Here is a 12,640-nt window from a genome sequence, read left to right as displayed (position 1 = left end):
GAGAGAGAGACTAAAAGTATAGTTTATTTTACCTATATATAAACTTCAACAAAGGACCTTAGACGAGGAATTTCATCAATTGATTTTTTTAGCTAATAGATACATAAAACTGCTGGCATCAGCTACATTTTTATTATCATCAACATCGTCTGTAACGATCACTTTTTCAACTACTTCAAAGCCAGCTTTCTTGTAGGCTGATTGTACGAAATCTTCATCGACGGTCATCGCAAAGAATTTCTTGTCGCCTACCGAGTAGTAACATCCACCTATTCTTCCCCAGTGGACGACCACTCCGCCGTTTCCAAGCATCGAGTTGAGCGCTCGAACACTCCGCTCGTAGGACGCTCGATCCGCACAGGCCATCTCAAGGCAGCTGGCCACAATTATGACGTCAAACGGTGCGTATTGCTTCGGCGCAATGGGATTCTCCTTCAAGACGTCGCATGGTATGACGTCATGCATTTTCCCACGAAGTTCCTCTTCAAGATCTCTCCATGACTCCCTGTGATTGTGAGACATGTTATTGAGTGAAATCATCAACTTTACAGTTTGAGAAGTCAAACCAGTTACTAAGTAAAAGACTATACAATGTACTCTTTCGAGGTAATGACAAAAGTGGCTTATTACTGCAAACTGGGTTGATGCAACTTATATTAAAAGATACTGCAATCAGTGTAAGACTAACAGTATTGAAGATGAAATACACTTTTATTAGTCTGTCAGAAATAAAAAGTCCAAATAATGAATTTTTTCAGTAAAATTAATTTCCCAAATGATACAACTGAAAATCAGCTTATTTCTCTTCTAAAAAACAAGAGTTATCTTTTAATGAACAACTTGCAGATTATATTTTTACTTTATATAAACAAAGAAATACCTAGTTATATTTATTATTAGACTATTATTATATGTTGTGCTTTATCTTCATTGGTTGGAGAAAATTTTGAACTTATTTTTGTATTACACTTTTATTGCCACAAATGTGATGTAAATCCTATATTTACAAGCAAGCAAGTAATAAAATATTATTATTATTATTATTATTATTATTATTATTATTATTATTGCTTTCTTTACATAACTTATGATGTGTCTTAATAGAAACACCGATCTTGTACGTTGAATGAACATCGTTTTGCCATTTATACAAGTTCTCTGTTTGTCAACAGACGGGTAACTTTTTCCGTAAAAGAGGCCACAGTCGGCTCGGCTCCAAACTGGCGTGATGTTCAACACCGTATAATATTATAGTAACGGTACAACTGCCTTGTGTTCGCTTTGCTACTCGCTGTCTATGCTTTTCACAACCTTCGGCACTTGCAGCGGTTGTAAAGTTTTGGGATAATGGAAGTCCCAGGAAGGACAATGGTCTATCTGATGGACATGGTTAGGACAGAACGTAAGCGATACTGATTAATTCTGCGTTCAAGGTCGTCAGATAGATCATCCTCTAACTATCTAAGGCTGCGTTCAAAAACACCCTGGAGGAGGGATTAGAATCTAGAAAATTTTCTCTGATTTTCAAATACTCCTCAAACGATTTCAAAAAAATTAAACAATCCCCGCACTACTCATAATGATTTTAAGTCCCCCACACCAAAAATAAATTATATGTTCGGACCGCAAAGGCGGCGGCGGCCTGCACATATAATTTTTTTTGCACATGACAAAAGTCTTGTCACCTTTTCTTGTGAAAAAATTGCAAAAGTGATTTCTTTTTGCAAAATTGATTATTTTTTGTGTGTGGTTTATTTGCAAATTAAATGTCACTCACATCTAAGTGTCTTTGAGGAGATGTGACTATTCTGAAATAAATCAGTGTGCGAGAGACACATACCTGTTGCCCTGCAATTCAGCAACACATTGGAAATGTTGTGACCAATCGTACGCACTCGGATCGTTTTCGACCCATTTCCGAATCTCTCTTCGGCAGGCCTCGGTGTACTCGGAACTGATGATTTCGCTGGCTTTCCTGGTGAGAGAGATCAGACGGTGAATGCAGGGACCTCCCCCGAGCTCCAGCACCCTGCTGTCATCGCTGACCAGACCTGTGAAGAGAGAGAGAGAGAGAGAGAGAGAGAGAGAGAGAGAGAGAGAGAGAGAGAGAGAGAGAGAGAGGAGAGAGAGCGAGAGATGAGAGACGAGAGAGAGAGAGAGAGAGAAGAGAGAGAGAGAGAAGAGAGGAAACGAAACGCATGCAGACAAAACAGCGAAAATAGCGTGTGATGAAGAAAGTAACGGGAGATAAGAAAAATGTTAGCAGTAGGGAATGATGAGCGTTGACCAGTTAGGGAAGAGAGGGAAACGAAAAAAAAAAACAGGCTTAGGATTAATTAGTATATCCATCCATCTATCTATCTATCTTTGTCTATCCATCTATCCATCCATCCATCTATCCATCCATCCATCTATCTATCTATCTATCTATCTATCTATCTATCTATCTATCTATCTATCTATCTATCTATCTATCTATATTGTGTTTATCTATCTATCTAATCCCGTCATGAGTATTATATCCTACCGACCAGTGACGCGGGAGGGGGTGTCTTATCGCCCTGACCAAATAACGTTGGCAGTTCCGTATACTACCTTATGAGCACAAAGAGTTATTTGGTCAGGGCGATAAGCCTCCGCGTTGGTGATCAGTAGAACACATTAATGAAGGGGGTCAGGAAGGATACGGACTGTTTCCTTTGAAATAATAAATACAGAGATAGCGAGGATTAAGTAATAGGCATAAAAAACACGACACAGGTAAGACTTGTATATTTAATATTGTTTGCAATGGCCATGTTGCAAAGTTGCTTCTATTCACTTTTCAACTTTCCACCTTCCTGTATGCCTGCAGTTACATGACCACTTTGTGACACTCTCCCAATTTGCTTTGTTATGTCATTTTAGGAAAAGCATGTCAGCAAAAAGGACATGGAATATTGGTGCGTGCGCGCGCGAAAAAAATCCTCTGTTAGGAAAAGTAACAGAAATGTTGACAGAATTGGCACAGTTAATCCTTTGAGCGCCAAAGTCAACTTTCGACCGCTTTATAAATATACCCCAGTCAGTATTTTTCAGATTTTTTGCCAAAATTTTAATAAAAAGCTGTAGCCAATATAATCTGATGCCCATTTGGTACAAAATTATCGAAAATATTACAGAAAAATTCATAAAAATTGGTAAAATGTTGCACGTAAAAATTTGGTGGGAAAAATTACAGCACTTAAAGAAAAATAATTCCGAGTGAAGCCAGGAGAAAAGATTAATGCTCCCAAGTCTATCTTCTAGACCCCCCCGCCCCACCCGATCTCAAATGTTCCACCACTCACTATCCTGAATATAGTGACAATGGGGACAAAATTTTTCTCTTTGTCTGTTCCCCGAGCATGGCTATGTGCCTTTGTTTATGACGTAAACACCTACAATGGGTGTATGTTTACAAAGGCTAAAGGATCTTCAACCGCACTGAAGTCAAAGTTGCTCACGTGGGGTCAGTGTCAATTTGCCCTAACGCATCTGAACCTCTACACTGATAAGTTCATTTGTGCATGGGTTATCCGCCAAAGCCAGGCCTAAATGGGTCGGGTCGAAGATGGCCGCGTACCCATACACTACTGGCTCCTTCGATCATGGTCCCTTGCTTCGATCGACCGCACAGACCTATCGTCAAATACGGTTATGTAACACCTTCTGAGCTTTTAATTAAAGGTTTGTTTACCCATTAGCTTACATATCTTGCAACCAGTTCGTGTACACTCTAAAATAGGAGACATTTGCTGAAGTCATGACCTTTTGTATTGGCCAATGGCAGAAGGGAATTCTCATGAATATTTAAATTTGTCAATGCGGAAGTGAACGTACGATTTTGCGGGAACGAACCCATTGGCAACTTTCGGCGGGTTTTTTAACCCAGTTGACAGATATTCGGTGTCTTTCGAATGAAAATATCTCCAAAATGGTCTACACTTTAAAATGGCAGTTTTGGAGGGTAGTACGTGCGAGATTCTTCTCGTTACGTCATTTTGAAGTTAGTCATTGAAATACGCAAATCGCCATCATGCATCACACTTTCCCGCGATTTTAACGTTGACAGTCGACTCATTTTTGCGGGCGTTTTACGATCGTAGTTCTAGCTTACTTAGTTATTTCTTATATCATTCAAAGGGGCAGAAAACCAGCTTTCTAATGATGCCTAACACTTGGGTCCCACGGATAGGTGCGCAGCGATGCGCGGTTTTGAAAACGGGAAGCATTGTTGATCGCAGGTCGTGACTAGTATTGCAGCCGTATAGCCCTGCGTACAGGTCCGTTTTCCCGGCGTTATATCGAACCGTGAACGAAGACATGAAATGACTGGCCATCCGATGGTTACATCAATTGTCAGTCCTCAGCTGAAAAACGTCTAGAAGACCATGTGAAAGTGTCTTCCGTCCATGGCATGAACTTTACGATGTTCAAGTTCCATGATTCTGTTGCTGCGACTCTGTTGTTTTCCTCGATAGGCGGAGTCGAATAGTCGCGATATGCGCATGTGTCAGACCACAGACGTACGTCTCAACGTTGGCGGCGGTGTTCCGCATGACTTTATCGACACGGTGATTGGTTTATTTTAGTCACATGGGCGTTTATGGGATATATTTTGAACGTCTCCTATTTTAGAGTGTACACGATCTTGCAACGGTCCTCTCTCCAATTAGTTTTGAGTATTATTCTGAATGGACGATTTTTGGTGAGAAATGTAAATGAAAGGGATTTTTTGAATCAAAGGTACAGAGCGTGTATCCAAAGGTTTCTTATTCCCCTTGATGACGCACAAGAAATTAAAATAAATTCCCCTAGTGCGAATTCTTGCACAGAGTATTAATATTACAAGGAGTTACAGGTGGAAACAAGAATTCCCCTCAAGCTTGATGTGCCACCATCACGATCCCTCCATAAACCGTGTTACGTTGGCATATCCCGATCCCTGTATCGCGCGCGCGACTCAATCATTTTTTTCTCCAATAAAGGTTGCCTTAACCTATCGAAGCTATTTTCAAAACATGAATAATAAATTACACTGACTTGGCTGTGACACTCAGGGTGGCGGTAAGGAATGTAATATGATTCTGCATATGTGAAGTCACAGTCCCTCTAGAGGGACTGTGGTGAAGTGCACCGCAAAGTGTACTCCCATGGTGTGTGTTTATTAGGGGTCCATAAAAGCTCTTTGATTTTCACCGCAATTATAACAAGTCAGTGCAACTTCTAAGGCAAGTTTTGAAACAACTTCACAAACCAATTACACAAGTGTGATAACATTTAGATCAATTTCACTGTCCATTCTTATCTTCACACGACCATAAATGTCACCTCTGGCAAATTGTGGTCTAATGTTGATGATTTAGTTTGCATGTAGACTAGCTGCACGTATTTTTTATAAGGCCTAGCAGGTGCCCGTGCAATTTCGAGACCGCTGAAATCCGTACACAAATAGTCCAAAGCTAAGTTAACGCAGAACACTTACCCTTTTCACATGAATTGTGTAAATTCTTATGGAAGTTTTTGTCTGAATCAAAATATTTCTCTTTCATCAACAGGTACTGGCGAGGATCGAAACTGTCATGGTAATCGGCGCCGAAGAGTACAGTGTCCATCCCTGACTTTGAACGCAGGTCAATTATTGAAAGGGCGGATTCTGCAGTTACAATTTTGCTTACGTCACTTGCGATTGGTGCACGGACATCGCACTGCGCCTGCGTGATATGTCTAAGCCTTCACCTTCATCTGTTGAGGTAAACTTGTCTCGCCTTCGAGACCTTGTCGCTCCGCTCATGCATGATGATCATGGTAAAGTGCGCCGCACGCGGTGAGGAGGTGAACTCTTTCGAGTCTAAAACCGTGACTTTACTACTGAAGCTTTGCATTGCATTGCACAACAGACCAAGTGGACTGTCAATGAAACTGTTTTTGTGAAAATGTATTTGCATGTGATTCGATGGTGGGAGGGCATTTATTTATTTCTATAGGTGGGAGGGAAAGAAAGCATCTCTTTCGTGTCAGTTGGCCGGAGAAAAGTTTGTGTTTGTGTTTTTTAACAGTGGGCGGACAAACAACGGGCAGACATCATCAGATCCGGGTTCGTCTGAGGTAAACCAACGCTTCATCATCTTGTCACCATTGAAAATTCATTATGAACAAGGCTTTTCGGCCAAAAAGTGAAAAGAATTCTGTACGAGCCTGAAATAGAGGGCACTCAGCGAGTTTGATAGAGTGGAGGGGAGAGTGGGAAATTGTGGGTGTTAGGGGAAGATTTTTGAAATCGCGGCGAAAGGGCTGTTGCGAACAGTTTTTACTTTCCCTCCAAATCGTATACATTTTGCCCAAAAGTCTTTTTGATTGTATATATATATATATATATATATATATATATATATATATATATATATATATATATATATATATATATATATATATATATATTATATGAACTTGCGCATGCTCACTAAACTTGCCGATGAAGTGACTATGTACTGCTGTATTTATAATGATGACTAGTGACTTGTGGGAAGCCAAGAGGATATCTGCAAAATTTTTGAAGTATTACTGTGAAGGAGGTAATCTGGATGTCGATGTAAGGTCAAGGTGCCAGGTTGCCAGATGAGAAGTTTGGGGTTCCGCAAAGAGGGGATCGGAACGTAGAATCGTAGGGGCAACCCTGCACTTTGAGGTGAACTTGGGCAGTTTACCTTGTGCACATGTTCAAGCTCATGTCTCATAGTGTCTCCTATCTTTTCTGAGTATGCATGTGGTGCCTTCACGGAGTTTTTGCAAACAACGTCATACACACACTCATCACAGTTACCATACCCCTCACTGAATCTGCAAGAGATTCGCTTCTTTAGGACAAAACTATAGGTGGCAAGCACATGAATAAATTGACTCCCTCACCGTGACGGACTGAACAAGTGTAAATGTATTTATTATTCCGAGGGATTGTGAATAAAGTTGTAGGTCTCACACTTTGGACAGTCCAAAACGAGTCACTCGAACAAGTGAAGGGAATGTAACCATTTCGAATATTTCGAATATTTGTGAGTTTTTAATAAGTAGATAAAGCTGAAAAAGGGAAGTCATTTTAGGCCATAGTATGGATATTTGTCTGAAATGGGTAAATTAAGGGGCACGTGAAAATTACATTACCTTATTTAGGCAGAGTTATCTATCGATTGTTTTTCTCCCACGTTGGTAACATATTGGAAATATTAAGCAACCTTACGCTGTGCGTTAGCCACATAAACCAATGTACTTTATAGCCACAGTTTTCGACGTGAAAGAAGTGGTCGATTTTGGAAAATGTTCGCATGCGATATGCCACCATGCACGTTGAAGCATAGACAGTAGCCCTTATTCCGTCTATGGTTCAAAGTTAAAGGAAAACTGTCATCGGAACTGCGCCTGTGCGAGTTTTTTTGTTTACAAACAATGTATTTCGTGCACAATATCTAGATGCACCTCATCATCATAGCTGCAACATTTAAATTATACGATGCAGGTTATGACAGACATGTTTTAACTTTCATCAATCACCATGGTACGTTGGATACAGTGTTTACATCGGTCGCATGGGTCCCATACGACCTTTGAGCACAGTTCCGACGACTGTATCCCTTTAACTGAGATTATCAAGGTTACGCCATGTTTCTATCTGCTTCTGACGTTTCTCTCACACCATTTACTAAATAATTTTAATTTTAAGATTTTTTTTAAATTAAGCACAAATAACGTAATATGTAATTAGTTTCATACACAATGCCTCAACGCGTCATTTAGGTTCTATAAGAATGCCGTTCTATCGTATTCTTCCATACCTTACTGCTGCAAGCCTAGGCCTATATATGCCTATTTTCATCGATCGTCACCTAATTACGATGCAGCTGCTGGCATGACATCAACATTGTGTAAATTTCTCAAACTATGGATGACTTTAATTAAATTTCAATGAGATTTTTCTCTTAAAACTCTGTTCAATGTACATTTTCTAATGCCTCAAGTTAAAATATAAAAAAAGCCAGGAAAATTGGATTTATGTTCTACTGGCTATGATTTTCGCCTAAAATAGACACATAATGAGAGAGATCATAAAATATTGATTTTTTTCTACATTTACGGCGCCCTAATTGCAACCTCTCTTCAGTATGCCACAGATCCGTGCAACCTGTGCCACTCCATGGTAACATGGGGGTCGCAGCTGGTGCGGGAGAAACAATCACGTCAGCCAAATAAATTTATTACTAAACTGTTATCAGCGCAGGTCAGCCGTAAACGTTGTACAAAACACTGCTTGTGAAAAATTAAGGTGGAAACAGTCACACCCTATTGGGGTTAATCCACGAGTTTCTCGGCCTCTAGAGTTCCTCCATCTATACGTCATCGGTTATATCGGCCGCCCCATGAATCTGCGGCATGTGTGCCATCGGCTAACCTCGTCGCTACGAAGAGTTGTCTGCTGCAGACGCCGCCATCTTGTTTCCGAGCTCTGTCACCGCAGCTGTGGTAGCGCTAGGACGATGATGGAGCAATATTTTCACATTCGGACGTTGCCAATGTACACGTTGGCAAATTCATGTAAAGCAATTATTCTCATTATGTCGGTGGCGTTAGCCTTTTTCACCTACGTCACGTTTTTCTCCATCATTCACTCGAAACTCTCCAAAGTCAATGACGATTCCAGGAGGTAAGCCAACGATACCGTATTTTGATTTTGTTTCTCTCTTTTAATTTTTGTCAACGCTGCATATCATTGATAGTTAGCACGCATCGGCATAATTTTAGCTTACAAATATCTGAAGAATAGAATTAAAATCAGCCTTCTTGTATGTGAATTCCGCCCGCTATAAAGTAGTGCGTTCGCATGTACCGTGTCCGACCATCAATCTCATCCTTCGTTGGAGAGCTGAACCATTTGACGACATTCAAAAATACCACGTGATTACAACTCTTCAAAATATTAAAATCAACATGTGGAGAGTATGCTAATAATTGTCGGGATTAGACATATGTAAAACATGTGGTTAATATTTGTGGCTAATATTTAATATGATTTAGGCGGGTGACCTCAGACGCGAAAGAAACCTTTCAACCCTGTCCTCGTGTTCATCGGATGTCACATCTGCAAAAAGTTGTGTTCATCTGAGAGTTCAGAGGTCATAGAACCGGAAGTGAACGTAAAATAATTTGTACGATTTATCTTCGTCGTATGTTATGACCGTGAAAGGTGCAGTAGCGTTTGAAATTGCAAATGTGTTGTGTTTTCAAAGTATTTCATTAGTATCCTGTAAACTGAATAACCGAGCCACATGGATTCCGAATCGCGAATCGTAATTACAACACGGGCTTATACTTGCCTAAAAAGCATCATGCCACCTACAAATAGAATCATTCAGTTACAGTTTTCGGCGCGCCCTTCGGACGCATAATCTTAATTATCAGAGATATATCTGGATGTGCGAATTGAAAGTTTGTTGTGCAAAGTGTACTAATCATTATGAAATCTGCACTTCATCTGAAAAGCATTACAAAATCTATACGCTTTTCTGTTTTCTATATGATAATTAAGTATAAGAAAGCAACATACACTAATATTTCACAATACATTCATAGTGACATATTTTAGAAAGACAAAAATGACAAAATATTTTCGTTCTCATTGATGCAATCACAGGTTTATTTTCAAATAAAAGGTGTTTTTACATGAGTAAAATAACAGTTAACAAAAAGTAGTTTTTGTCATAAATAGCAGGTGTTTTATGGTTTCAACGATAAACGAAAAGGTCCTCTCAGTCACTGTACGTGCCATCAGATTTGGCTACAGCTCATAAAAATAGCTCTCCTGACCAGTCCCTTAGGTTGGTAGTGGGTAGGTAGGTGCAAAGGGAAGTTCATAGGCCCGGTAGATACGTAAGTTGGTTGGCAAGTAGGTAGGTAGGTTCTTTGGGCAGAGTAAATCTCACAAGTCGGTACCGGGAGAAAATTTGTTAAAATCGCCAGTTTATTTCGTCAGGCGTGGATGTGAGTTGGCGCCGGTAGAGTGATTGCTTGTAATTTTGATTTGTTTGAGCGTTGTTGTCGGTGAGTCCGAACGGCTTTCCATACATATCTGATTGCTGTGTTTATTTTTCATCTTCATTATCAGCAGTCCGCAGGATCTTCCATGGAAAAAGGACGTGCCTTGGATAGTAAAACGCAACACATTGCCAAATTTCTTCATGCGTAAAAGAGTCACTGACGGTCACAAGTGGCCCCCGAATGATTACTACAGAAGCGGCGTCATCGTGTTTGTACATAACACCAAAGCCGGGGGCGCCGCCATGCGACAATGCTTGAACCACCTTCGGCGGCCGTGGAATAAAACTACACCCATCAGTCTGTATAGCGCCATCTCCGACGAATTAAAGAGTTCGTACAGCGAGTTGCTGAATTCGAGCCAGATGTTGCACAACAACGACATGTATTGGGGTGACATGGCAATAGGTGTCTGCGACTACATCAGCAAACCGTGCTCTTACTTCACAATGTTTCGAAATCCGTACGACCGAGTCGTAGCTTCCTATCTCATGTGCCGTGGTCGCGAGCACAAACCTCACATTTGTAAGTTCAAGCGGGCGGACGAGATGACGATAAAAGAGTGGGCCCTTTATCAGGGAAGTTTAACCTTCGACCAGTTACTACTCAATCCAGAGTTTTTGGCGAATAAGTCGAAGTATTCACAACTGCTCTATGGATCTCTAAACGCGACACACCATGAGAGTAACTTCGCTTGGCTTGAAAATCGAAATCTCCTAAATCAACTCGTGAGCGAAAGCCAACGACAAGAAATTCTGCAGTACATTCTGGTGAACCTCAAATCCTGGTTCTCAGTCATTGGCCTCACCGAAAAATATGACCTATCTTTTCAGTTCTTTGAGCACGTGTATCAGCTGCCCTTTTACGCTAAATGCGCTCAGCCACACGAAGTGTTCCAGAGCGACGTCGTTCAAACCCGCAAAATGGTCGAGCAACTGAGAATGGACCCGGATGTGAGGACAGCCCTGTACTACGATCTGGAAATTTACAGAGTAGCACGCGAAATATTTCACTTTCAGGTGGAAGGATATAACCTTGAGAGGAGTTATGGCTGAACGGGTGAACGGTCAAAAAATAAACTGTTCATCTCAAAGTTTCTTGTGGTTTATTTCCGACGCACGGCCGTATGCCACCGTCAGTAGAAACCGATTACTATCTTTTGTAGATCTTGCATTGAGGATAAGTTTCATATCTTCCAGTTGGCGCGGATCAAAAAGAAGGGGTCTCCTCGCTAATCTCTTCCAAAAAAAGTGTACATGAAAATGGAAAAACTTAGTTATTGTTTACGGAAAGCGGAGTGCTTTTAGTTGTTTAGAAATTGCTTTATAGTGTATGTTATAAATTGGGAAAAGCCGCAGCGGATATGACATTTACGTGCCAGTAAAAAATTTGACATCTTTTTTATTTGATCAAGTAGTGGAGCAAGTGTCTAGTTATAGTTCAATCACACACGTTTTTCATAGAGCTTGATCCTAGAGGACTCGCTTTGTATAACATGGCTTTACAGTGAGGTTATTTTTGAACTTTCTGTAAACATTTTGTAACTTTTAAACTTGATTATAACGCTGTGGGGAGATGTGCGGCATACAGTATCGGGACTTGTAAGTCGAGTGAACACCCTTTAACGCATTATCAGCGTGACACGTGACTCCAACGCCCTTTTTGCGCTTCTTGAATTATCGACTGAATCGGAAATATGGTGACAAAAACCTCACTAGAACCAAAGCACTTGTGTCTATCTCCATGCTGAGGTAAGATACTGTGAAATCTGAGAAATACAACCACCGTGGTCCATGGCGTTACAGATTGGGTGCCCGGAGCAAATTGTTCAGTAGCCAATTTCGTGCAAGTTATGGATACAAACTGTTTCCATAAGGGAAGGAATTGTAATTTATTGATGCAACAAGGATTTGTGTGATAAAGATTCTAATAATGAAAGTTGAGACTGAATTGCTTTCTTTCCCGCCATGCCCAATAACAGCATTTAAAAAAAAATGGTTGTCCTGTTTTACCGACCGAAGAAGAAAAGCTGGTCTCTATTTCCTATTTTCAGACATCCCTTCTGGTAAAAGAAACTAGCAGTGTTTGCGCCTGAAAGTATTTTAAAAAATGACTAGCGAAGAGGTGAGCTCTTTCTCCTACACAAACATCAACGAGCAGATTAGGTCTCATGGGATCGAAGTGGACCTACATTCATACATTACACTGCGCAACCGCATATGGGTAATGATTCGACGATAAGGTAGCTCGCGCCTTGAAAATGAAAAACTTCAAACTTTTGGTCAAACTTTCAACAAGCAAACTTTAAACCATCCTCTTTCAAAATCAAGAATAAAAATCGGGGTCACCGTGCAAATTTTGGTACTACAGAAACAAATTACCCAACATTTACCGATATTTGGAATTCAAAATGGCCGCCATCCCTGTGTTATCTCCATGAGGAAAAACGAAGTTTCCGATTTTTCACGAAACTAAGCCGGTGGAAACTTTATTTACTCCATAAGCTTCAAAATGAGCCCTAACAAGTTGTAGGTTA

At 40.5% G+C, this 12,640-nt stretch overlaps 2 protein-coding genes across 3 annotated transcripts; one reads left to right on the top strand and one right to left on the bottom strand.

Annotated features, from left to right (window-relative positions):
- On the bottom strand, nucleotides 1–5,714 carry LOC139138501 (nicotinamide N-methyltransferase-like). The gene is made up of 3 exons (XM_070706902.1): nucleotides 5,507–5,714; nucleotides 1,841–2,051; nucleotides 1–505 (listed from the first exon to the last, which is right to left on the bottom strand). The coding sequence occupies exons 1-3, from the start codon at nucleotides 5,634–5,636 to the stop codon at nucleotides 76–78; spliced, it is 771 nt and encodes a 256-aa protein (XP_070563003.1). The 5' UTR covers nucleotides 5,637–5,714; the 3' UTR covers nucleotides 1–75.
- A 2,551-nt stretch (nucleotides 5,715–8,265) lies between these two features.
- LOC139138500 (uncharacterized) lies at nucleotides 8,266–12,042 on the top strand. 2 transcript variants are annotated; one of them, XM_070706900.1, is made up of 2 exons: nucleotides 8,266–8,716; nucleotides 10,178–12,042. In XM_070706900.1, exons 1-2 carry the CDS (start codon nucleotides 8,433–8,435, stop codon nucleotides 11,157–11,159), a joined length of 1,266 nt encoding a protein of 421 aa, XP_070563001.1. In that variant the 5' UTR covers nucleotides 8,266–8,432; the 3' UTR covers nucleotides 11,160–12,042. The 2 variants fall into 2 exon arrangements, with proteins under 2 accessions (XP_070563001.1, XP_070563002.1); XM_070706901.1 differs by having other exon boundaries at nucleotides 8,269–8,716; nucleotides 10,175–12,042.
- Nucleotides 12,043–12,640: the final 598 nt, after the last annotated feature.

Source organism: Ptychodera flava, chromosome 8 (assembly GCF_041260155.1).
Source record: "Ptychodera flava strain L36383 chromosome 8, AS_Pfla_20210202, whole genome shotgun sequence".
Taxonomy (NCBI): domain Eukaryota; kingdom Metazoa; phylum Hemichordata; class Enteropneusta; family Ptychoderidae; genus Ptychodera; species Ptychodera flava.
Note: the sequence above shows the minus strand (reverse complement) of the source record. Positions and strands in the feature narration are given on the sequence as shown.

What these genes read in the sequence shown, in the direction of transcription:
- LOC139138501 (XM_070706902.1), bottom strand. Translation starts at nt 5,636, where the DNA reads ATGGACACTGTACTCTTCGGCGCCGATTACCATGACAGTTTCGATCCT. An exon ending in ACACAATTCATGTGAAAAGG is followed by an intron (nt 2,052 to 5,506) that starts GTAAGTGTTCTG and finishes CTCTCTTCACAG; the next exon opens with GTCTGGTCAGCGATGACAGC. An exon ending in GCTGAATTGCAGGGCAACAG is followed by an intron (nt 506 to 1,840) that starts GTATGTGTCTCT and finishes TCACAATCACAG; the next exon opens with GGAGTCATGGAGAGATCTTG.
- LOC139138500 (XM_070706901.1), top strand. Translation starts at nt 8,433, where the DNA reads ATGAATCTGCGGCATGTGTGCCATCGGCTAACCTCGTCGCTACGAAGA. An exon ending in GTCAATGACGATTCCAGGAG is followed by an intron (nt 8,717 to 10,174) that starts GTAAGCCAACGA and finishes CTTCATTATCAG; the next exon opens with CAGTCCGCAGGATCTTCCAT.